The sequence below is a fragment of the Acipenser ruthenus genome, chromosome 22 (assembly GCF_902713425.1).
Source record: "Acipenser ruthenus chromosome 22, fAciRut3.2 maternal haplotype, whole genome shotgun sequence".
NCBI classification, from domain to species: domain Eukaryota; kingdom Metazoa; phylum Chordata; class Actinopteri; order Acipenseriformes; family Acipenseridae; genus Acipenser; species Acipenser ruthenus.
Genome location: NC_081210.1, coordinates 25054745 through 25080221, shown reverse-complemented (window position 1 = coordinate 25080221; position 25477 = coordinate 25054745). Strand labels below are relative to the sequence as shown.

Genomic DNA, 25477 nt, shown 5'->3' with positions numbered 1-25477 from the left:
CAGCATTTTAAAATGAATACCACTTATTTCTGAAAGGGGAAACAAAAATTATCAATAAAGTAAACAACTCTAAATGGTTGTGTAAAAGCTCTCATGCTGTGAGCATAAAGTTCCTTCTAATTAGTTTTGTGAAATAAATTTTGTGTGTGTTTTACTGCATTTTGAGAGAAAAAAGTGGGGGAAAAAAGTGTTTTTTTTTTTTTTTCTGGTTTGAAATATTATTAAACCTGTCCGAAGGTATGATAATATTCCAGGGCAGGTTTCGCAATAGCGTACAGGTACATGTGCTCATTTGTAATCGGAGACTGTGCTTGAGTGTGACTTTAATGTGGTGGGGACATACAGAACCAATCTGTTTTTAGAAACTGCTTCCCTTGGGAAGCCTGACTGGCAACAATTTACCAGACCTCATAGAGGACAGCCAATTTAGGACCATTCAGATTACTAAAAGCAGTTGAGCCTCACCTGTAAGGGAATCATCCATCCATTCCTGAAGGAATGTTTTTCTAGAAATACAGAACCAGGGATGGAAATTGCATAGCAAATTGTTATCTTCATAGTGATCATATTAAATAATTGTTAGGACGATAACATTAACATCTGCAGATTAAAAAGGGGAAAATCCGGAAACTAGCAAAGTCATAATGTAGAAGAATGCATTTTTTTTTTTTTTTTTTTTTTTTTTTAAAGGTCATAAAAAAGATGTAATTCTTACCAGCCACTTATGTCATTTACAAAAAAACAAATTGTCAAAAGCGCTGGATTGATTTATTAAAACGTCGGGTGCAAATGAGTCTGAACCCACTATGGAAACAAAACAAAGAAAGAGAGAATGAATATTACTGCCTTCCCGGTTCCCATCGAGTGTCTCAGCACTGACACCCACATCTACAGCTTGTTTATTTTTCTTTAAATAATAATGTTAAGACGTGCCTTATTCAATTACTTTTGCAGCACTTGAATGCCTTCCCTTCAGTATTGCATGCTGTACAACAGCCCTGAGATGTGAGCTCCATATGAGACTTCAGCAAGTTCTTTTAATTGTCGATCATTCATCTACACTTGGCAGTGAGACTCTTGGAAACAAATTCCTCTCACAGTCACATCAGACAAACTTTTGATTAACAATCAAAGCATTGTTGGCACAAAATAGATTCATTATCTTTAATTAAAGATGTACTTGCAAACACAGAGAAAAAAAAGAAACAGGAGGTTTTTATTTTTTATCAAACAGTTTCAGTGCACATAGAACCAGTAACTGGCACATGCTCTGGTTATTTTATATACTGCAATGAAGCAGTAATACAACCATGCACCATTTTGATTTATGTAAATATCTTGCCTGGTATTAATTATGTTTTGTATGTGTTGTTTATATTTTGTTATCAAGTTTCTTATATATATGGCTAATTCATTTCTAATAGACTTTCAGTCTCTTAATGCATACAGACACTTTCTTACAAAAAGCTTTTGGAAATCATTGAATTATTTCTCAAATGGAAAATAAATACGAATATATAAGTAAATAAAGTGGAAATGGATGTTAGTATTTCAGATCTATTTTGTTTAAAATTCCGCCGGCATTGTACCAGGGCATATGGGACTGATTATAAAGCAGAAGTTCAGAGATTTAATTGGGGCACATCTTAGAAGCAATGAACCTGTACATTGAAGAATGTTAGTGTTGTCTCATATACAACTTTGATGTCCTGTACTGTAATGTGTTCCCTGCACACAGCTTTGTCATCAGGAAAAGATCTACATTCTAGATCATTGTAATTCAAGCAATATTATTTTTCTGGACGTTTTCTGCAATATGGCACAAGCTATAAGTGAATTAACTGCATAGGAATCAGCTTACTCCACACAATTGAATTCATTTTATATATATTTATTTTAAAACTTGACTACTTTTTTATTGTAATCATAGAACTGTTCCAAAAGAGGACTTATTTAAAATACCTACAGTCGTTAATGGGGACCAAAAAAAATAAAAAAATCAGTGTTCTAGTGAGTCAATAGGGCTTTTTACAGAACTCTTTTGAATGGTATACTTTGGTAAATGGATATTTGGCCATTTGACTATACTTTTCTTGCATTAAAAAGTAGGTACCTGTCACTCAATGGTTTTAAGCATGATTCTCATTTGATGAATGACTGGCAGCCTTTTAGATTTACAAAGTTGACAAGTTAAAGAGTTTATTGGTGTAATTGCAGCACTAAATTTACTGTTTCAAAGTAAATGTCCTTTCAAATCCCCAGATTATCATATCTGCATTTTACTCTTACTTTGCAAATTAGGGCAATCTACTTTCATAGGAATATGAAGGGCTTCCATTAGCAAGACCGTATATATAAATCCAAGAACTTTAGTTGCATTTTAAGATGTATAGTTAATATATATATATATACTTTTTCTAACCATTTACCATATGTTTTTCACAAGTGCTGTGAATTAAGTGGATTAAAGGTTTGTCAAAGATGTTTACAAGCTGTGCAGCTAGACATCAATGCACCAGGAACATATGCTCAATTTACAATGGTGTACAGTTATTGAATATATATGTGTATTCAACAATGTAAAAACAATTAATCAAAAGTTTGATCTCATCTATAAATAGTACTGTCTTTGAAAATAGACATGCCTGGTGCCATTCAATAATAATAATAATAATAATAATAATAATAATAATAATAATAAAAACCACAGCTTCTATTTTTGTTTTACCTGGTTCTCTTTGGTGCTTCAATCACACATCCAGATATAACAGAACACACAAACACACCAATAGCAAAAAATATAAAACTTCTGTTAAAATTCTACAGTATCTTAGTTAAAAACACATACATACTGTTCTGTACTGTAGTAGTACATGGACATAAAAAATCTGCTATTAGTGGGTTCTACGTGTACTTCATAGGTTTTTCCAATAGACCATTAGTACCCCTCTTCCCTGACTGTGGACAGCATAGGAGAAGAGTGCAGTATAATCTTCAGCATTCTAGATTCTCATAAGATGTTAGAGGCTAATCAGAGTTGGGCCTGGGCAGCATTTGGAAGAGAGACCGCTAAGGAACACCATGGTATGCAGCAGCATGTGAAGGCGTGTTGGGCTCCTGGTTCCCTAGCCCTACTATAGGAGGTGCTGTCCTGCACATGAAAGGTTATCTGAGGGCATCAAAGATATTGCACTATTCGATACTAGGGGTGTTTGACACCGTCCTTCTTTTAAGCATGTGCTTCAATCTTCTTGTTTTTCTGTAGCTTTGAATGAACCAACCATTGACTACGGCTTCCAGAGGTTACAAAAGGTCATCCCTAGACATCCGGGCGACCCTGAGCGTTTACCAAAGGTCAGTACCAATCATTTTTTTCCTAATAAAGTTTTGTACGAATACAGATTTATGAAATGGCTGAGCAAGCAATGGCTAGGTAATTCCTCCACTGGCCCTCTTTTTATTTCCCACTTTCATTCAAATTGGACCCATGGCAGAGTCAATGCTGTAATTGTCTGTTAAAGGTGTAAGTATGGGTGTAATTGATTTAGTCCCCAGTGTACACGGCACATAAATGCTCTCAATTTTCTCAATTCACTAATCACTCCTGGAAATAGTGGACTTATCTTGCTTTCATTAAGAGGATTCATATATATATATATATATATATATATATATATATATATATATATATATATATATATAGACACACACACAAAGAAGAGAGAGACGGCAAACATTTGAGTACAAAAACATTCCTCTGCTTCACTGTTTAATTCAAGTTAATTTGTAAATGTTGTGAATGTAAAAATAACCAGGGGCCTTATACATACTTTATGACATCTTGTAAATCCCTTGAATTTTATTTACGTAAATTGTCAATGTCAGGTTTCCTACGGCCTGTATTATAGGTCACAATTGAAGTGATATACCAGCAAAGGACGTGTGTATGAAGGACCCCTTTGCTCTTATATTTGTGAGGGTGATTCTGCACTGATGACAAGCAAGTGAAATAATCAAAAAGTAGCGGAATAAAGGAAAGCCCTTTCTTATTGGTGCACTTGAGCAGAAAACCACCGTGTAAATTGATCCTGTGGGAGTAATAAATACACATTACTTTATCTTGTACTTCATGCCCTATACCCCAGAGCCCTGATAGAACAACAACACTTAATAGACTAAAAAGAGTAATTACGGCCATTGCTGGGTGATTTTTCAGCCCTCGCAGTCCTGTCTGACCTTCTAATTTAACTCACCCTGCCTGACTAACACATTTCTATTCATTCCTTATGTATCATGTGTATTATACTATAGCATGGGTGACCTTTAGCTGGTTGGCTCACAACCTGAAAGAAGTGGAGTAACCCTTTGTTTTACGGGTGATACAGGTTTTTCTTATTTTTTGCATGTGCTTTTTTTTTTCCTTAATTACATAGATGTGTTTTTAATGGGAACCTGGATGTGTGCTGCTGTTTATTTTTATTTGCATATAGCAATCCCCATATGGACCATATAGTCCATATGATTTCCTACAGAATACCAGTTGTTGCCGTGTTACTGCACTGCAATGCTTTATCAATCTGCTGAGAGCTACCAGTCTATCTGGAAAATAGAGAAGTGTAAATCATATCAGAAATGACAGCTGGATTCTTGTAGATGACTATAATTATTTAACAGCAACTTCAACTGCAACTTGTTTCTTCATTGGCTGTTATTTTATGTTAATACTGTTTAAATGTTTTATTTAGTTAAGATAGCATACGATAATAAAAAATATGGTAAAATATGGTAGGATTACTTATGTGTGTACAAGCACGTGGTTCCTAGGAGTGACAAAAACATACCACCATAAATTTGCACCAAAATTGCAGACGAAGGAGGTTTTCAATCAGATTGACGATACAGTATTTTTGCCTGGTTCTGAGCAGACAGCTATGTGTAAAATAGTTAGGGGTTAAGTGTTAAGTGGTTAAAAGCAGGATCCTGTGAAGTACATCCAGCTGATCATATGCAATGTCTCTGCTGGTGGCATGTCTTAAAGACAGCTTCCCCAAGCCATTACCAACCCCTGCAGTTCATCTCATGGAAGTGTTTTTCTGAGAGGTTCTAAGGACTTTGATGTAATTTTCAGACATCACCTAATCAATACAATGAAAGTAGTTTCTGTGGCTAAAACTATTACCCTGGGAAACTGATCATTCAAGCCTACTTCAACTGACCCTAGTGATATAAATGAAAGTGCACGGTTGTAAATATTTCACAAATAGAATGTGACATATTATGCGTAACTGAATAACTCAATAATAATTTTAACCAAATGCAAGCAAGATTCTTTGCACATATAAACCAGTTATAACCAGTTACTGCATTAGGGTAATTACTGTATACTCTATTGTAACACAGTGTAATTAAGTAAATTAAGCACTTAATATATTTCACATAATTTTATATATATATATATATATATGTATATATTAGGTAAGAATAGACTAGACAAGAATAGAATAGTCTAGTGTTCTCTCTCTCTCTCTCTCTCTCTCTCTCTCTCTCTCTCTCTCTCTCTCTCTCTCTCTCTCTCTCTCTCTTCTCTTTCCCTCTCTCTCCAAAAAAATCTTCATGTCCTGAAAAGTTGTTGCCAGGGGGAAGCATTTGTTAATGAACAATAGGGAGTATAAGCTCATCATTCTTCAGTTCGTCCTGCCACACAGAAACCGAACGGTTCCCTCGCCCTGCATTCCTCGCCATATGGCTCCCCCAGTACTGTATTCATCGGCTCCATTTGAGGCCGCACAACATGACCTGTATTCATGTTCCCCACCAGATGAGCAGCCTGTTCCAATGCAACATCATAAGAAATCATCGCTGGCTGACTGTTGTTATGGCAACACATCGCTAGTCACCAATCATGACCTTTTTAATGTCTGGGTGAAATACTGTACTTTAAATAATAAATAACACAATATAAACGCTTTCTACGTACTTATAGATTTGTTCAGCTCAGGCGTTTGTAATCATTGCTAGGTGATATTGCAACATATCTTTTTGGATAAGATGTCATCAAAGATGCATATCATAAATGGTTATGGACAAAAAGTCTGATTTATAACACATGCGTTATGAAGTAATTATCTAATTATCATCATTGCTAGTCATTGCTAGTTACAATTCAACCACTAGGCAACCAAAATAGTATGTCTGGTGTATTATATGTTGTTTAAAAGTTAGTTCCTGTATTAATATTTGTTAGGATTGTTGAGATTTGTTTTTAAAATCAATAGGTGGGTGGAAAATAAAAAAGTGTCAGCATTAGGTTGAATGTTTTATAAAAGAACTTCACTGTCTGTATTATAGAATTGCATGAATTGATTTAAGTATCATTTTCCAGCCGGTGCCACGTGGGAAAGCAAGCCATATGACAGCCATTTTTGAGATGTGAGCACAGCTAAGTGTCAGTGTCCATGAAATATCAACGAGTTGTGTTTCAATGGCTTAATCTGAAGAGAATGTGATAGGGTTTCAGTTCATTGGTTCACATTAGCCTCATGCTGAAAATTGAAATTTACATCAACAAGAACACCCTGCGACAGGGGGCCGAGGCTGCTTTTGTAATTGGAACAGTGAGGGCTCGGCAAACAAGCATGGAGTCAATTAACCATTTAACTGCATACTGTACTGTGCCATACCAGACAATTAACCATTTAACTGCATACTGTACTGTGCCATACCAGACAATTAACCATTTAACTGCATACTGTACTGTGCCATACCAGACAATTACTGTACGCCACTGACAGTGAGCCAATCAGCAGCACCTTTCCTTACAGGAGAAACATGTGGAAGATATACACATGCAATGAAAACCGTAATCACAAGCATATGTTGGACCGCAGCTGGTTTTGTTTTTTGTTCGGTTCAGGGAATAAGTTTAATTGAAAAATGTCTTAGCTCATGATGGTGATTCAGGATGCTGTATCTTGATGCTGTCACTCAGAGTAAAGCATGCTTGATTATATCAAGCTGTGAAGTAGATGTGATGCTAGTTGTTATCATTTAAATTGAAGTTGTCATGCTTTTTCTACTAAGTTCTTGAAACGGCCTTCGGTTATACAAACATATTTAATGGGAAAACCAGGGCTGAGTCTACTCCTTCTCATAAACAGCACTACTCTGAATAATGTCAAGGAGTAATCGCTATTGGAATTGATGAGTAATGATGTAGGGTTTGGCTGCTGTCTCAATAAAGGGGCCAAGCTGCTGATTTCCACTGAGGATACTTATAAATGTGCTTATTTTAACATGACCTGCACATTGGAGCTCTCGTGTTTAAAACAACATACTGTAGAAAAGTAGCTGACAGGAAGAATCAATTTCGTGTCTCTCTCAATATTTTAGAAGCCAAGTTTCTTGAAATCTGAACTGCAAACTGCGGTCGTGGCTCTTCAGCAGTGACTGCCAATACAGGTACCACATTGAAATCCTTTCCCATTGCAGAAACTGAAAACGAAGAGCAGATATCTCAATGAATATCCAATCTTTTAACAAATAAACATCTATGACAAAATATGACCGGTTTTATATATGGTAGAATCTGCCTTCTTCATCGGCTAACTTCCAACCCCCAGTTGTACAAGCTGTAAACATTGCAGGAATCTGTGTGTTTCTCCGTGGGGTTAACTGGAATGAGGGAAAGGATGTTTTAGCTTTGCACTGTCTTGAAGGGGTTAAGTGAAGACTAGTGAAACTCTCCTCACAGCAGGAAGCAACTTGGCCAGGTGATCCATCATAGTAAAGTCAGCTGTCCAGGACGGCGTTCTCTGAGGTCAGCCAATCGAACGTGCAGCTCCTACCACTTTATTATTGCTTACGGAACAGTAATTGAGTCACACAAAAAAAACACACACGCACCCCCCTATTAAGATAAGCCAAGACCAATTTATGCTCAATAAAAATGCTAAACCAAATCTTCCCTATTAATAACTCCAGAGTTTGTTTATTAGCAGATGTTCTAGAAACCCGCTGTTCTTTGGTGATATTAGCTGTGTCTCAGGCACAGCTCTCTCCTCTTGTTCATTTCTGCAGTATTGATTTCTTTTTTATTGAGGTAATAACAGTTTGTTGAAGGCACTTCTTTCTACTGCTGAAGTCAGTCATAGACAGGTGAAGGGGGAGAGGGGTGTGTGGGGTGGATTTGAGGTTTAAACCTATCCTTTGCTTTCATTAGAGAGCAATATTTTGTAAAAGTATTCTAGTTCGAGGTGGCTTCTGTTTTTAAATTTGCATGTGAAGAGATTATTTTAAAGCAGAATTTTCTAATTGTTCAGTGAGCATTCACTGAAGACTGCCGATTGCCTTACAGTAGCTTGATCTGCTTGGCCCTGATTCAGGTTAGGCAGTTCCAATCTGTGGCCTTTTCGTCAGTGATTTTATGAAAAAAAATTCCTAGCCACCTGATCCAAAAGAAAAAAAAAAAACACATAAAAAAAAGGTAGTGCCCTAGATTTCTCATCCTAGATTAAGCACCAGTGCATGAGAGCGAAATCATCATGAATTAGGCTTTGGAAAGGGGACTCCATTTCACAACCTGGAATAAGGAAGGGACTGAGACTAATGAGAAGAGCACAGGACTCACTGTTGTTTAATAAAGTCGGCAGTTTCTGGTAGGTAGTGCAGACAGGCAGGCAGGCAGGCAGGCCCAAAGATATTGACTTGCAGAGAGTAACCTTTGAGTCACAGGGATGATTTATGAATTATGCAGCGAGAGAACATTAGTGAAAAAGCGCTCAGACTGATTGTTATGATCGTCAGTGTGTTCGGTTTGTGTGTGAGGCTGCTTGTTTAGTAATGAGAGGTTTCACTGATAAATGGCTGGGTCACTCGCGTGACTTTATCAGATGTGTTCCTTCTTCACCGGGAGTCTTTCATCTCTGACTGGATTTACAAGCCGTACAGGAATCCAGTGCTTTGAGAGCCTCCCCAAGCTCTCCTGTATCAAACCATGTCACCTAATTACTCTCAGGAATACCATTATTTATAATGCTGAATTGATACTCCCATACCTGCTGTCAAAGTGATTATGTTTTGGAATATTATATGGAAAATCCTTCAGTAAATGTCTGGAATAATTGTTCATTATTATTATTATTATTATTATTATTATTATTATTATTATTATTATTATTATTATTATTATTATTATTATTACTCTTTTTGGTTCTAAAATATTCAAATTGAAATGACTGTGTTTTGTGATTGACTAACATCCAGGTGAAATGTTGGAGAACCTAGAATCTAAAACCGTGTATCCTGACTGAAGGATAAGAGCTACGTTTACAATTTAAAGTCAAGAAAAACAATCCCTATACAGAAACTGTGACTCCAGCTGAACGTAGTGAGAGGTATTTGACATCATGGCCAATATGAAGGAAAGATTTTGAAGGAATTCTGAAAAATAATTATTATTCTATGATGGGTATCTATAAAGGCTGATACATCTTGCACCCTATAAGGAATTCTGTTCACAGAATAAATGCAATATTCGTATTTGGGTGCCACATGTCCCTAATGTCCAAGCTTACTTACCTTCTCAAAATCCCATGCACTTTGAGGTCAGGTCTACCTGTGCTTGTGGGTGTCCCACTGTGCCCTTCAGTAGCTCCTAGGGGAGCCACTGATGTCAAGAGATCACCTTGAAACATTCATCCAGGCTTGGCAGATTCATGCCTGGCTAGTTCCAAACCTGGGTCTGTCCTGCTTGAATACTAAATGGAAAATAAGTCACTTGCATTACTGTTAACATAATTAAATCATTTGCTCAAGGTCTTGTGAAGGTGTACAGTAAAGAGATACCTAGATAAAAAAAAAGCCATGAAGCAAAATCCAACAAAGAAATCCAGTTCCAGACAGGATTCTGTGAGTTGTTGCGGGAAACATATGCAGATAACGGCATTGCAGTGTGGCTTTATTAGGTCTGAACATATGCCATGGTTAGGGTGGATAGAAAGAGTTTTGCTAGCAGTTTGTCTGTGTCCATTTTTCCAAATAACTGATAGAATGATCTGTACTGAATACAAGACACACCTGTAAAATAAGATACGGTATAACAAAAATAAATAGGACTTCACACCTTTTAAACAGCTGTCATTGAGGAAACGGCAGCTCTCTAGAGTGTTGCTCACACTGAAAAATAAATAACAAGATTGTCTCAGTCGGTATGTTTGAATGATGTCATTTTCATAATAGCTTTAATGATGTCATTCGTGGTTCACCATATGCTACCCTGACACCTGACCTTTGGAGGCTGGGAAGTAGGAATCAGTAATCGGAATGCTGATCAGTGTGCCAGTCACGTGCATGCACAAGGCCATTGTTCTATGCAGGTTGGGAGGAAGCATGTTTTAAAACTGTATTAGTAACATTTCTCCTTTAAACCAGGGAATAATAAACCTTTTCTTATATACACTGTATAGAACCGGTTTTGTTATTTTGATTTGATATCTTCATAGCAGTTTAAATGGGTTAATCCAATGGTCAATTTAGTGCTGAAACTGGAATGTTCAAACTTCATCTTCAGAACCTCCAGCTATCTTATGTGTTAAACTGATACATCTCAATATATTGCAGCTCAGTTTATATTATTTAATGTCTGGCTGAGTAGTGGAAATGTTACAAGAATATCAGCATATCAGCAGGAGAGGAAACCCAAGAAAGAGATGATTGGCTTAAGAAATGTGTCCAAAGAAACATGATGCACAAGCCATCTTGCTCTCAGGATTTCCAAAGGTGAAAGCATTATAAACTGAGCAGGTGCCCAGAGACAGAACAGACTAGACCAGTAGGACAGATTACTATACACAGGCTTCCCCTGATAAAGGGATATCTGTAGAGCACTGTTTAAGAAGATGTTGATTACACAGATCAGGATACATAAGAAATAGCACACAGATGTGCAGATACAGGATACAGGAAATGTCCAAGCCATTTTATAAATATGCACATTAAAATATAAATACCCAGTTTTCACTGATTGACAGACACAGTAAATTGGTCACTATACTACACTGATTATTAAGTCATAGATTTAAAAAAATGGAAATAGCTTGTATAGGACGTTCAGATCCTGTTCTTCAGTCAAGGAGGTTGAGATCTGTATCAGCACTTTCTTAAGGGAGGGTTAGGCCTGGTTATGTTAACATGCACAGAAAAAGAGTGAACAAGAATTAGGTCAATTAAATGTGTGATCTAAACTGTTTAAAGCAAACATAACTGTTAGTTATGTGGTCTAATATTTTGTGTAAGACAAAGCAGTAAGAAGAAGGCGTGTGTGTGTTTAATTTCCATCAGCCAAGAACCATACCCATGTACCCTTTATAAACCTGCCCTGCTGTGGTGACGGTACGTTCTCTTTGCTAATGAAATCAGAGCCCAGGAATAGATGGAGTCCATGGGTCAGGGTAGCAGCCCAGGAAATATGACATCATCATTTTTGTCTTCCTATAAGATGAATGATTCTGACCCCTCTTGTATTACAGCTCTAATAGAACATTAGGGCATGATAAAATTGCAAATGAACAAGCAAGGAGATAAATTTGTCAGGGTTTTACTAGCTCGGCTTCCTTATAAATGTGTCTCGTGTGTTGCCTTCACATCCAGATGTGACCTAAATGTTATATTTTTCAGTATCTCCTTCACTAATGAAGGTATATCTTATTTCCAGGCATCATAATTTATACAGTAATATAAATGGGTCTCAGAAATAACCAGGCCTCAAAATAAGACTGCAAAGATTTGAAAAAGAAGTGCTGTTTGAATAGAGAAATATCAGTGGTGTTTTAGCCTTCCCGGTTTAATCAGGTCTATGTGAGCTTATGGCGTGGTAGCGTCACAGCCCAGATGGTATTGGCAGGAACACAGACTCAGACACAGAAAGCTGCAAGTTAAAATCCGCTAATGTGCTCTTTAATCCAAATAAACAAAAATAACACGGTACAAACACTAACAAAAACACCCTTGACAAAACAAAAGGCACAAAGGCCAAAACAAAAGGGTTTACAAAAACTCACGCAGTGTAAGCAAACAGACACCACAACACGAACACACAACTCGGGCCTTCACCTCCATCACCAACATTAATCCTACTAACTCTCCCCTAACACCCGTGAGCGCCTATTTTATACACCTGGAGCCTAATTAATCATTTAATCATGTATTCAATTGTCAGCTCCAGCTACATTCCCACATGTTCTGACAGGGAGAAATTTACCCCCCTTCCTGCCAACTCAATATTCCCCACACAAACACACACTGGCAGGGCTTCCGCTCTGCCACACTGCCACAGAGCTCTCTACAGTTAAAGCCTTGATAGGCCATAAGCAAGGTAGACCTCTGGGTGTCTCTAGTGCCTGCAGAGATTCATCACAATGGACAACCTTGTTTAGGACAGGGAGAGACACGTTTTAAATGAACAATTTGTCAGTGCACTGTAGCTTTTATGTGCTCAGCATATTTTGTTACAATTTAGAAGAAGATATTTCTGTACTATAGGAAAACAAGGAAATAAGTGCTGTAAAACATGATTTAATTTACTTTTACTAAAATGTTTATTATTATTATTATTATTATTATTATTATTATTATTATTATTATTATTATTATTATTATTATTAAAAAATAAAGTTAATTAAACAAGTCAAAGGGGACTGAAGTAGTCATATACACACCCTCAACTCTGATCAAAATGGTAGCACAGGTGCCTTGGAATCCACTGTATATGCTGTAATCCTGGTATTAACAGGATTGCTCATAGGGCTTGGGAAATAAGTGCAATAGTGGCACTATTTTCAAAGACGGTAACATGCATCTCCATTGATCTTATGTAGAATAAGGAACGTCTGTGTTCAAATCCACACCTGAAAATGTACATGGCAGCTAGTGTTGGCCTCATAGTTATATTAGACTGTACTGTCTATCTTATCCATCATTTGCCTGATAGTGAATGTAGTTTGAGCAGTACAGTGGGTGTGTGGAGGCAGTGTGGTAACGTTGATAAACGTGGAATTATAGATAAAGAATTTTTTTTTTATGTCTGTGTATTATTATTTATTTTAATACCATTAAGTTAGTGTGTGTGTTGCTCTCTAAACAAACATTTCTCAATCAAACCATACCATTGAATATTCTATACCTTTGTTGTTTATTAGAAATTCAAATACATCAAATGGATTGCCTATGTTATTATACAAAAATAAATCAATAAAACAAAAATAAACATGTTTGAGTGATGGAGGATCAGGCTCAGGGCTACAGTTGTGCGTGGAAGTCACATTTGCCTCAGTAATTTATCTCTGATGGGTACATATAACATAATCTACGGATACATTCAGAAAATGTTAAGATACCACCAAGTCAGAAGCTTTCTGTGCACATACTGAAAACCATTTCCTCTCCTGCAATTCCTGTATCACTAAATGAAACACTTAAAGTTGAAAATGAAGTTGGTGCTATTCCGAATAGCTGATTTTTCCCCTCAAACCGCGAGTAATGAGAGGTTAACGCAGTGGCACCAGTCCCATTATTGAGTGAATTTAGCACCTTGGACAGCGCAGTAAAATCTTTATTGCTTTCCTGACCCTCTCGTCATGTTCTGTCTGTGTGTTCAGTGGGTCTCGGGGCTGATTGAAAGGCAATATGTTCGCTGCTGAACACACACGCACGCTCCAGGGCTTGTTCACAGCGAGGGTTACAGCAGGGAGGTGAGAGCAATTTTCTGGTTGTCGCACTGCAAGCACACTTCCAGGCCCCAGTGCATTAACTTTTAAAAAGGACTTTATAGGTTCAATGTGTCTGCTTATAAAAAATTTAAAAAAAGAATCACTACAGCTGTATTTTAACTCATTTCCCCCTCCTGTTTTTTGTTCAAGCTTTAATATATATATATATATATATATATATATATATATATATATATATATATATATATATATTGCCTGGTACATGTTAAACAGCTGTGCAGTTTCCTCTTAATCAGTCTGTTTCATTTGAAACACACCACTGGAATCACAGTACATTGTAATTGTATTTTATGTATTTGCAGTATGTATGTAGGTGTGTACTGTATGTATGTTCCGGTATTTATTCATGCAAGTAGATGTATTTTGATTGATTATTTTAATACAATAAAAAGTTATTATAAAGTTTGACCAAGCCGATTATTGAAATCCAATACATAGAAATGAGTATTCGCTTGGGCTTTAAATACATATAAATGCAAAGTTGCAATTGTTTATGCTTTTAATACAGTGTATGACCTTCTGTGAAACCATTTAACAGCCCATTAGAAGACACAGCTAATAAACTAACTAAACATTTTGTATGAGGTCAGATGCACACATTTGTGAACTTTGGGAATGCATACATTTATGCAAATCCGTCTGAAGTATGATAACTGCTTTATGTTTTATAGCAATGATCTTATGATTGGAAAAATGCTAATACTGAATCTAAAAGCTTGTCATTTGAAAATATGTTTAAAAAAAGAGTTATTTATGAAGAGATTATGATGACAGCAAAATGGTTGTAATTATATCATGATTTTCCCATTGAAAGGGAAGATAACTGCTGAAGTTCTTTATTGTAATACAATTAATATGTAGTAAGTGTATGAATAGCTGTAAGCACTTTGGGGAAGTAACTTTACAGGTTTGGTTGTGCTGTTGTATTAATTCATTCTCTGATAAATTTAAAAGTGAGCTTAAAAGGCTGCTTGAAATGAATTTCAACTATTTTTATTATTCACTTCATCTATGAACACTGTTAACTCTTCAGGATAAAACCCAAATGCGACAGATAGTAAGTGGGTTCTAGGGTTGACAGTACACAGTTACCGCCTACAGGACAGAACTTACTTACACTATATTGTCCTCAATTAGTCTAAAAGCACTGCTTAACTTTTTTTCAACAAAATATATACAGCTAATTGAGGAGTCTGGAAAAAGGATTTCCTTCCTGCATTTTCCTTTGCTTGGGTCTGGTAGAATGGTCATTCATTTCTAATAACATGAACTGGGAATGGAGGCAGAGGCTATGCATGAAGACTCCAAGCGAGCGACTTTACAATGTAGTCTGGTTCGTTTGCACAAACAGTTGTAGCCTTTTTAATCTCTTCTACAGGGGTCAGAATCCATAACGGCAGTGCATCGCACAAGACTGCTTGTTACACACAGAACCTTATTTCTAAAAGCCATCGTGTGAATCAGCAATGCTTCCAGAGAGACAGAGGCTTTACTCATTATGTGCTCTTCTTTCTACAGGAGGTTATACTGAAACGAGCTGCAGATTTAGTCGAAGCTCTGTATGGCATGCCACATAACAACCAGGTAAGGTTTTTTTTTTTTTAAATTGTAATTTATCAAACGTTTTAAATTCTGGATTATTATTTGAATGTTCTTACTGGACCAATAATGGCTGAAATGCAAAAGTCCTACATTATTTAGGCATTAGAAGTAGATGTGGTATAGTATAGCTTGCTTTTTGCTTCAATATTAAAGTACTTCATAGTCATTTGAATAAAAATTTAAAAAAAACTCTTATAGAAAAATGTCCTAACAAGCCAGGTGTGTACGACCCTGTTTCCAGTCAAACTAGACTTGATTAATTTAGAACATGCAAAGAACTGACAGTGTTAGCTTAGATGCCACCAGCAAGCTGAACTGCCAAATTCACACTGCCTGTTTGTTGTTTTAAAAACTAAAACCGCTTCATGGAATGCACGTCTAATGCCTGGGAGAAACCCCTCAACACTTGCTCGTATTTTATTTGGCGCAGGAAATCATCCTGAAGCGGGCAGCAGACATTGCAGAAGCCCTCTACAATGTCCCTCGGAACCACAACCAGCTCCCAGCGCTCAGCAACACGTCTGTGCACGCGGGAATGATGGGAGTGAATTCCTTCAGCGGCCAGCTAGCCGTCAACGTGTCAGAGTCTACCAACCAGGGTAAGGGAAACGAGCAGCACATCACATCTTCAATGATCTATCAAAAGTGTCCAGGCTACCGCCTAACCTCCCGGATTAGCATAAAGGCAGCTCTATTGGTCATAAAAAGCATAACATAGTAAGCAAAATTGTATTCTTAGGCAGGAAATATCCCAGCAGGCATTCATTTTGTTATCTTTTGATGCAGAACTGTAACTTTCTATCTAAACCTATTATTTATTTCCCACTGTATGTTTGAAGCATTTCAAACTTTTACAACACAGGGTTTGGTCCCCTTTAAATTGCAATAAAGCAGCCTGTTTTTTTAGAGTAGTAACAATAGAGCAATAGAGTGATTATTTTAATAGATTTCAGATTTGTTTTTTTTCTTTAAATGCCATATGGTAAATTGGCCCTGAGCTAATTTTTGTAGTTGACAGCATAAGCGATTTGTAACACACAATCATAACACCATTCTTTTCATCCAGGCATCTTCATGTAATAACATTGACACTTTTTTGTGCTATATATAAACATTGGCAGACTTAGATGCAAGCGAAGAGTTTTGTTAGTGTTGCAGAGCATTCATGGAAACCCAACCCCCTTTACCCCTTCAGGGTAACTGAACCCCGAATTAAAAGTTATCTTTATTATTATCTTGGCACAGAGGGTAACCACACTAGAAGGTCACTACTGAGTTCTGCTGCCATTTAAACTGGTTATATTGGCATGATTTTGTAATATGTATATATTATGTAATCTTTTTTTTTTTTTTGTATGTGTTTAATTTTAAAATAACCCAATGTATCGGTCTGGGCTGGAGTCTCTGAATGATTGCATATCATAAATTCAGCCTCCCCACCTCACAGTTCTTCCTGAAAATGTATTGATAACAGAAGTTCCAGCATTCACCCCATGGGTCTTATAGTAAAAATCACATTGATGTCAGCAATAAGTGAGTGTGTTTCTTGCCTGATTCTTTTCATTGACTTTCTGTCTGTCTCCTCATCCTCATCTTCATTGTTATATTTCTCTGTTCCAAGACTCGAGAACTCCCGCTGCCAAGATGGAACGGCAACACTGTCCTTTTTACCAGGGCCCTGTGACTGTTAGATTAGTGACATTTTGATCGAAGCAGCTTCATTACAACCCCTGGACTGGCTTATGATTCTCTCTAGCATTGCAGTTATATAAAGTACTATCATAACTATAATTAGACATGAATAAACTGCAACTACTTGTGTTGTTACCATATAATTACAAAAAGACAAATGCATTCCATTGATTGTGTGCTGAACTGTAACATGTCTTCCTCAGGTTTCACTCGGAACACGAGCAGTGTGTCGCCTCATGGGTATGTGCCAAGCCCCACACCTCAGCAGACGAACTATAACTCGGTGACAACAAGTATGAATGGATACGGCAACACTGGGATGTCAAACCTGGGAGGATCGCCAAGCTTTCTCAATGGATCAGCTGCCAACTCACCCTATGCCAGTGAGTTCCGCCATTTTACCTTTCTTCACTTTCTAAGATTGCTCAAGGGGCAAACTGCAATCGAGGACCTAGATAAAATACAAAAAGTATAGTGTGGCAGCTTTTATAGGTCAATATGCTGTGTTGTATTTGCAGGACATGGTGTTTTTCCTCTGATGCTTGTGTGTATTTAAACCTGTATGGCACATGTACAGAAAAACAAGTGTTCAGATTCTTAGTTGTTTATTTCTAGTTTTGTAACATTTTTGTATTCCTTTTAGAACAAAAGCGAGACACAGCTTAAGTATAAGCATGGCGCATTTGTCCTATTGTGTGAGCCTTTCGGTTTCCAGCTGAAAGAGGTCTCCTCTCTTTAAAAAAAAAAAAACATTGCATATCCCCTGTATCAAATTAAAAGCATTGTTCTAATACCCGTCAGTAATGCCTGACCACTCACATCACACGCTGTTTCAATCCCAGCCTCTAAATGAAAGACTCTTAATTAAATCAATAAACTAATTGCAGGAGTAGCAATTCAATTTCAGCACTTTGATTCCACAATGTTAACAAGTACTTTAAGAGGCTGACTGACTCCACACAGACACTTTCAATCAAACTGGCCAAGCTTTATAGTTCCAATTTTCATTAATTGATTAGTTAGGCCGTCATAAATGGATTATGACATTATTACACATCTTGTGCTAAAATAGAGTGCTAGCAAATCTAAACGTAGAATAATAACAACAATAAAGAAAGGAGACAAAATCAGAGGGCACTTGGTATATTGCCACAGTAATTGTAAAATCATTCAAGGAGAAAATGCTCTGAGAGTATTAAAAGTGGTGGGGGGGTCCAATGAATGTTGATTTCTCGTGGCGTATAGTGCATCGTATATCACTGAAGGGCATGAATATTAGCTGTCTTGAAGAAGTAGCAATAAAGCAATGCCCTCAGCCCTGAGAAAAGCAATCTTTGGGTTAACACTAAACAATATTTGATTATAAATACCGTACCCTCTTATTCATATTTACAGCTTTATAACTTCTACTGTACAGCAGTAAGACATTTGTCACCTGATCAAGAAAATAAATACATACATAAATAAAAAAAAAACCTGGAAACTGAAAAGTAGACTAACACGACACAACCAGTATATTCGTTACTGAAGAGAAACACTCTCCTCCAGGCGACGAGACATATTCCAGCCGGCTCTCTGCTTTAAAGTTGTGGGTTTTTTTTCCGTCTTCTCTAAAGTTGTGCCATCCAGTCCTACCATGGCCTCCTCAACCAGCCTGCCCTCCAACTGCAGTAGCTCCTCCGGGATCTTCTCATTCTCACCCGCCAACATGGTGTCTGCCGTGAAACAGAAGAGCGCCTTCGCCCCAGTGGTGAGACCGCAGACCTCGCCGCCACCCACGTGCAGCAGTGCCAACGGCAACAGCCTGCAAGGTGAGACACGACACCGAGGAGCAGAGAACCTCACCTGCTGTACCACCCTGTCACCCAAACTGAAAAACAACTACTGCTTAGGCACTACACTGAGGACTATATATTAACAACACTATCAGGGCGCTACTATATAACTGTAATAAAAGGTACTGTTATATTACATTGTATTACAGAACCACATGGTAACTGCAATTATAGCAAATCAAAACCCGCAGTTAAACTGTCTGCAAACTGCAACGCTTTGCCTCAGTGTAATGCAGTTTCATTGCAGTTAAGCTACAGTTGTTTTTCAAGTAGGGGCAGGTACTATAGATCCAAACGCCATACCCTCCAATATATAGCTCACTTAAAGATACTGGGCCATATTCAGTAAACTGTAAGAAGGTAAAGGTCATAGACGGTGTGTAAAACATTTTACAATGTTGTTTTTCCTATTGTTATGCATCCTTTAATCCTTTAATGATAAAACAAATATGCTCAAGAGAAACTGACTCCCCAAAATAGACCAAAAGATTCTTATGTTTTATTGAAGCAAGCCCATCATGTGCAGTTCCTAACCCACCCTGCTGTAGGTAAATAACACCATGTTCTTTCTTCTCTTTTCTCCTCTTCTCTCTTCTCTCTCTCCCCCTGTCAGATCAGTCTTTTGTGGACTCTAGCAAGTACTCCACTGCAGGCTCACTTCAGGGCCTGGCCTTCTCCTGAAGTATGTTATTTCCCTTCCTTTCTCCTTTATCGTGATATTTCTGTGTTCCTGTGCAGTAGCAACACATTTGAAGTACATGCAGAGAATCCCCGTTCACAGTGATAAGAGCCTGTCACTATAGACTTTACTGTTGCAGGAAATGTGAAAAATAATGGGGGAAATTCAAGGCTGTCAGTGTTGTAGAGGAGGAAGGACTGGGTCAGTTTTGGAATCATGCAGCATATCAATCTGATACCTGCAGGGAACTTTTAATTCCACTAAGACAATGCTCTTCTAAAAATGGCAAGGGGTATAGAGGGAAGGAAAAAAATCAATCAGAGTCCAATAAGTTTTATGAAATCTCTTGTGTCTTGTTGCTACTACTTGTCAGAGAACAGTTTGTAATTAACTGGGCGGCTTCATGGAGTATTTAGTTGTTAACAGGTGTTGAAAATCCTGTTTTTGGTCAAACTGGCGGCATTCTACTTCAGTAAACAAATGCTGGCCTCTATAAATAAAATGGAAATGGAACTATGGCTTGGCTTTTCCATATTCCACTATTAAGTTGTGTTGAAAATGGTCCCTCATTTAGCTTATATGCTGCAGTGCTTGGACATGCAGTATGAAAACACAGGGGGGAATTTAAGATTACAAGGATGCTATGAAACAGCTGTAATTGAAGTTGTTTTTACCATCAATACTTTAATTAATTATATTAGGTCACGCCTTGTCATTACAGCACAATGGAAAATTAGTCCCCATAGGTTTATTGCTTGTTTGATTTGTAATTGACACATATAAACTGTCATTGTCATAGTTCTTGTTTAAGACTGTTGTTTTGTAACTGGAAGACTTTGCTCCACAGAACATTGTCCTTAATTAACATGTTATGCAGGTCTCATGTTAGAAAACCCTAAAACCCAAGAGGCAACTGAAGTTCACAGTCCAACATATGCCTAGAAAATCCTGTATCCTGTATCTATTAAAAAATTCTGTATCCGAGCTTGGAAATCCAGTAAAAAGGCAGCCAATGTATGCAATAAGAAGTACAGTGAATCACTGATTGTGTCTTCCAGACAAATGTTAGTAATACGATCTGCATGAGAACAAGGCTGAATGGAAATACTTGTCAATTACATCATAGACAGGAAGGATACTCATCGAGCCCTGTGTTACTAGCAATTACATTAAAATAAATGAATTGTTGATATAATGTGTGCCTGGTGTAGGACTGCTAACCATATGTTTAGCATCATTTGTATATATGTGATATATACACTGTAAGCTGAAAGGGACTCCCACTTCATCATTCAATTATTTTTGTTTTGCTTAGGTCTGAAATAAATAAGTTAGCGACATATAGTCTCCACATACATATAAATATTTTAAACAGGTAAAGCCTAAATAAAATCTCCTGAAATGTGTGCATATTAGCCTAACCCTTCTGGTTAAAATGTTCAGCTATTTTACATATAAATACAACACATACAGGAGGGCAGTTGCCTTCTTTTCTTACTTTTTTCATTACAACATGTACAGTATCACAAACTCTATTACTTGTCGTTCACAAAATTCCTCACTGTATCGCAATGGCTAACACTTTAAATGAAGGCACAGCTGGGGGTCCTATATATTCCATTGAAATAACCACAGCTAGACTGGTATTCAGTTGGAATCTCTTATAGCAGAAATTGACTCCAGTGCCAGAGGTGTAGCTTTCGCTTGCATAATCAAACATGATGCCTGCAGATACACAGGGAGGAGAAGACCTGTTTTCTGGTTGGCAGCACTTTATCTGGCTTGCAACAGCAGGTTGCTTTAGTAGTTTTAAAAGATGTTGTGCTGTTTGCCACAAAAGAAACAGATGAAAGAGAAGGAGGAGGTTCATAGCTCAAAGATTTGAAACAACAACAGCAAATGCACATGGAGTCCAGTAAAGTAGCTGGTGTTCCTCTCATATTGCACTGAGGTTATTATTTTGTGGGTTTACTGTATTTTCCCATATACAGTATGTTATAGCTCTACAGATGGACTTCGTGTGGTATTTTATTTTAACATAACTACAAGTGTGAACTTATAAAAGTGTGCTACAGTAAAGCATAGCATAATGAAAGCATGGTGAAGCATAGGTAAGCATTGTAAAGCCCATAGAAAACTATGGGAAAAGCATGGGAAAAGTGCAAAAATACTGTGCAAATTTACTGGGGTAGACTTTTATCAGGGTATACTCTAAAGTGTTTAAAGTACACACATGTATGCATATGTAAATGTGTAAGCTTGCAGTTGGTTTTCTTGAAATGTGGTTTAATCAAGCCAATAAAGAAACGACAACTAAAAACTGTACATTATCCTGTTTCTTCAGTTAAACTCACTTTCATATGGATTACCACTATAATAACGCTATTGTCTCCTTGTTTCTCTTTTAAACAGCTATACCTGGAATGATTGTTCCTCCAATGTAGAAGATGAAGCAACGAAGGGGATAGAAAACAACTTTGAAGACGATTACTTTTTTTATCTCCAGTAGGAGGTTGACCACAGGTCCCAGCAAGGAGCAGAACTTATAACTCAGGCCTTTTTAAAAAGGAATCACATTTAAAAAAAAAAAAAAAAAATGAAAAAAAAAAGATTACTGCAGCTTTTAAATCGCTAAAACTTGTGAACACCGCTGTGGCACGGAACAGGCAAAGTGTTGTTTGAATATTGTAAGAAATATTTATTCTTTTGTTGTGGAAAATATCTGCTTTTCCAATTTGTTTTTCATTTCAGCGAACAATCATATGCCTTTTATGAATTGTAATATACACAAGGGACACTATATCAGAGTTTTGTGTTTTTATTTATAATGTTTATAAAACTGCGTGTGTGAAGAAGGCAACTGATTAGTTACGATAGACGGAAAGGGTAGCGAAAGAATTAGCATAGGGTAGAAAACTTAGGTCCTCGAAATAATTTTTTTTTATTGAAAAGTAAGGGTCAGCTGTGACAATTTTCCCAGCCAGAGGTGACTGGTAAACGTTGTTAAATAAATACCATGTTTACCATTTGCATTAACATGTTTGAAAATATCACCTTAAAAGGGATATATTTGTGTCTATTGATAGCTCTCCAGTAGTTTTAAGACAGAATCTAGCATAAATGGAAAACTCATTTTAAAGAATATTTTCCTTTGAGAAAACATTTGCTGCTATGCAATGCAAGAATATCAGTCATGCATTGAGCTGGTGGTTGCAACATTTGTTTTTTCCTCCAATAATAGAAAGGTATCATTTTATATTTTTTAATGGAAAATTCAATTGTTTTGAGTAGCGGTTGCTTACTTTTCTGTCTCAGTGGCTGACAGCTTGGGTTGGCCCCTACTTTAGAGCAGTTTCTACCATATATATTAAAGGATGAATGAAAACGCAAAACGGAAAATCTGCAAGAGTTTATCGATGCATTTTTCTTTTAAATAAAAAGGGACGATCACAGCACTTCTGAATGGACAGAGGCATAAGATCGACTTTGGAATTTTTTGCCAGCACTGCATTGAAATGCTCTTAAAAAGGTATTTGTCAAGATCCAACCAATATAGGACAATGCATATATTTATACATTGAAATGTCTTAAGGCAGCTTTTCAGTACAGTATCACACATGTTTCTATTGCATATGTCTGCAGAAAGAGCTTACAACCTTTAGCTTACACCTGCAAATATTAAAGTAAAAGAAATAGAAATTGGTTTGGAAAAAAGTGTGTAAAATATCCATATAAATAATGTATTTATCTTTGGAGTTTGTACATTGCTTTTCCCCCTAGTTTTATTTTATTGTGTACGTTTGCTATGTGAAAAAGTGCCCGACTCGTTTTGTCATCCACAGTTGATCTTTCTGTTTTAAATGTGATTTGAATATGTTTTATTTGTATTTAGTTTTCTAGTATTGTTTAAAACCATGCTTCCATTTTTTTATTATTTCCATCAAAAAAGCCATTGTCTATTTTTGTATTATTTGTAAGTTAATGGAAAATGTTTTTTTTTTTTAATGTATGGCAAAAAGTAGCAACTTATTCCGATAGTATTTAGTTATGTAGAGTTTTTAAAATATATATATATATATATATCTATCTTTCGTTTTGCTTTTGAGGCTTAAAGAAATTGATGCTGTTTTAAATGAATAATATGCATGAGATATCTTCCTGTTGGGGTGAAGGTTGCATTATGTGCATTGAAAATGGGAAGACAATTGTGGAACAAATATATGAAAATACTTTCTTTCTTAATGCCTGCTTGTATATTTCCTCTTTTTTTCTCTTTCACTGAATTCTGAACCAGCAGATTGGATGCCTTAACAATGCAAATCATACTCATTAGATCACCTGCACATTGTAATCTGCACCAGAACTGTCCGTCATCACAGCATATTGTTAAAAAAAAACCTAGAAATTGTTTAAAAAGCACAAAATGAACTGTTCTGTTACCTTGAGAATACCTGTTTTGTTTTGTTTTTTCCGAATGATGATTCGAGCTGATGCACAATAATGCTGCAACTGTGCATGCTCCCAGTTTTGATTCTAGTTCTGTGATTCTCCACTTGGGGTATCAAGGCGAGAGGAATGGGAGGGGGAGGGGGAGGGGGAGGGTGGGTGTGGGGGGGAGGGGGTGAATTGTCTGGATGTGTCCAATATCTCATGTTTGTCTTGAAACTGGAAAACAAAATCAATTACAATATTTTATATATATTTAAAAAAAAAGAAAAAGCTATATTCTTCTCTCTTGCCCAGTGGTTTTTAATATACATTATAAGTTGACAGACAAACCCTAAAACAAAGCTCTCCAAGAATCAGGGAACACATCAGTTTGCATTACAATTGCACAGTGTGGTGACTCATTAATTACAGATGTAGTTACACCCTTTTAGAATGTTTTTACTTTTGTAATTACACACGTGATTATCGTGTAGTTACATGGTAGTTACTGTGTAACTAAACTAGTGATTACTGTGCATTTAATGTTTCTAAATGTACCCCAAACATTTAGACTTCAAATGTTTTTTTTGGATACTGGTGATTTTGTTAGCATGCTCACAGTGACCTCTCTTCTCTTTCCCAAGTGAAAGTGCTGAGGATGTTTGCGATCACAGTTAATTGTTTTTCACCACTTTTGGTTCAGTGAAGGACAACTGAGTAAACCACAAAAGCCTCCTCCTTGGGAATCATCCCAATTGGAGCAGTGCCCAGGTCCGACTCACTAAACACCTTACACTCAATTAGGTTCCTCTGGGGACTGTGATTTAACCAATACTATGTGTGTGTGCCCTAAAGCAGAATATGGCTCTTTCTTATTTTAAATCTAAATTATCATTTATAAACCTTTTTTTTTGGGTGGGGGGGGGGGGGGGGTGCCTATATAGTCCTTTGTAAATGGGCTCTTGCATATAGTATACATAGACTTTTTTAACAAAACTAGAAAATAAAATCAGGTTACCTTGTAATTGCTTTATTGTATGTGAAGTCTCACCTTTATCATTATAATTGGCAGCAGATCAAATGTTATGTTTTAAAAAAAGGGAAAAAAAACTAAACAGAAAAAAAGCTGGTTATCCTCATATCTTCTTTCTGAATCTTTCTTAGACACACACTGAACAGTTCTATTGTTAGAAAAATACAAACTACTGTATAGATTGTTATCATTTTTGAAGAACTTTGAGCTGTAAAATAACTTTTCAACTTTCACAATATTTAATTAAAGTTACTTCCTGTCTGTGATCCTGATGTCATGTTAGTATTATTTTTATGTATTTATTTTTGTATGTAAATATCTATTTATTTTGTTTGCATATGTGTGTGTGTGTGTGTGTGTGTGTGTGTGTGTGTGTGTGTGTGTGTGTGGTATTGTTTACCGCTTCAGAGTCCACCGGCTACAA

The 25477-nt window shown here is 36.7% G+C and overlaps 1 protein-coding gene across 4 annotated transcripts in view; it reads left to right on the top strand.

Moving 5' to 3' along the window:
* Positions 1–24170, top strand: part of LOC117431674 (transcription factor COE1) — a 139707-nt gene extending 115537 nt beyond the window's left edge. For 2 of the 4 annotated variants that reach the window (XM_058996222.1, XM_058996221.1), the window contains exons 11-17: positions 3266–3354; positions 15303–15368; positions 15817–15985; positions 17282–17461; positions 18695–18889; positions 19527–19595; positions 22005–24170. In XM_058996222.1, the coding sequence (XP_058852205.1) occupies positions 3266–3354; positions 15303–15368; positions 15817–15985; positions 17282–17461; positions 18695–18889; positions 19527–19594 (767 nt within the window). In that variant the 3' untranslated portion in view covers position 19595; positions 22005–24170. The remainder of the gene's footprint in view (positions 1–3265; positions 3355–15302; positions 15369–15816; positions 15986–17281; positions 17462–18694; positions 18890–19526; positions 19596–22004) is intronic. The other 2 variants (XM_058996224.1, XM_058996223.1) reach the window with 1 other exon arrangement.
* Positions 24171–25477: the final 1307 nt, after the last annotated feature.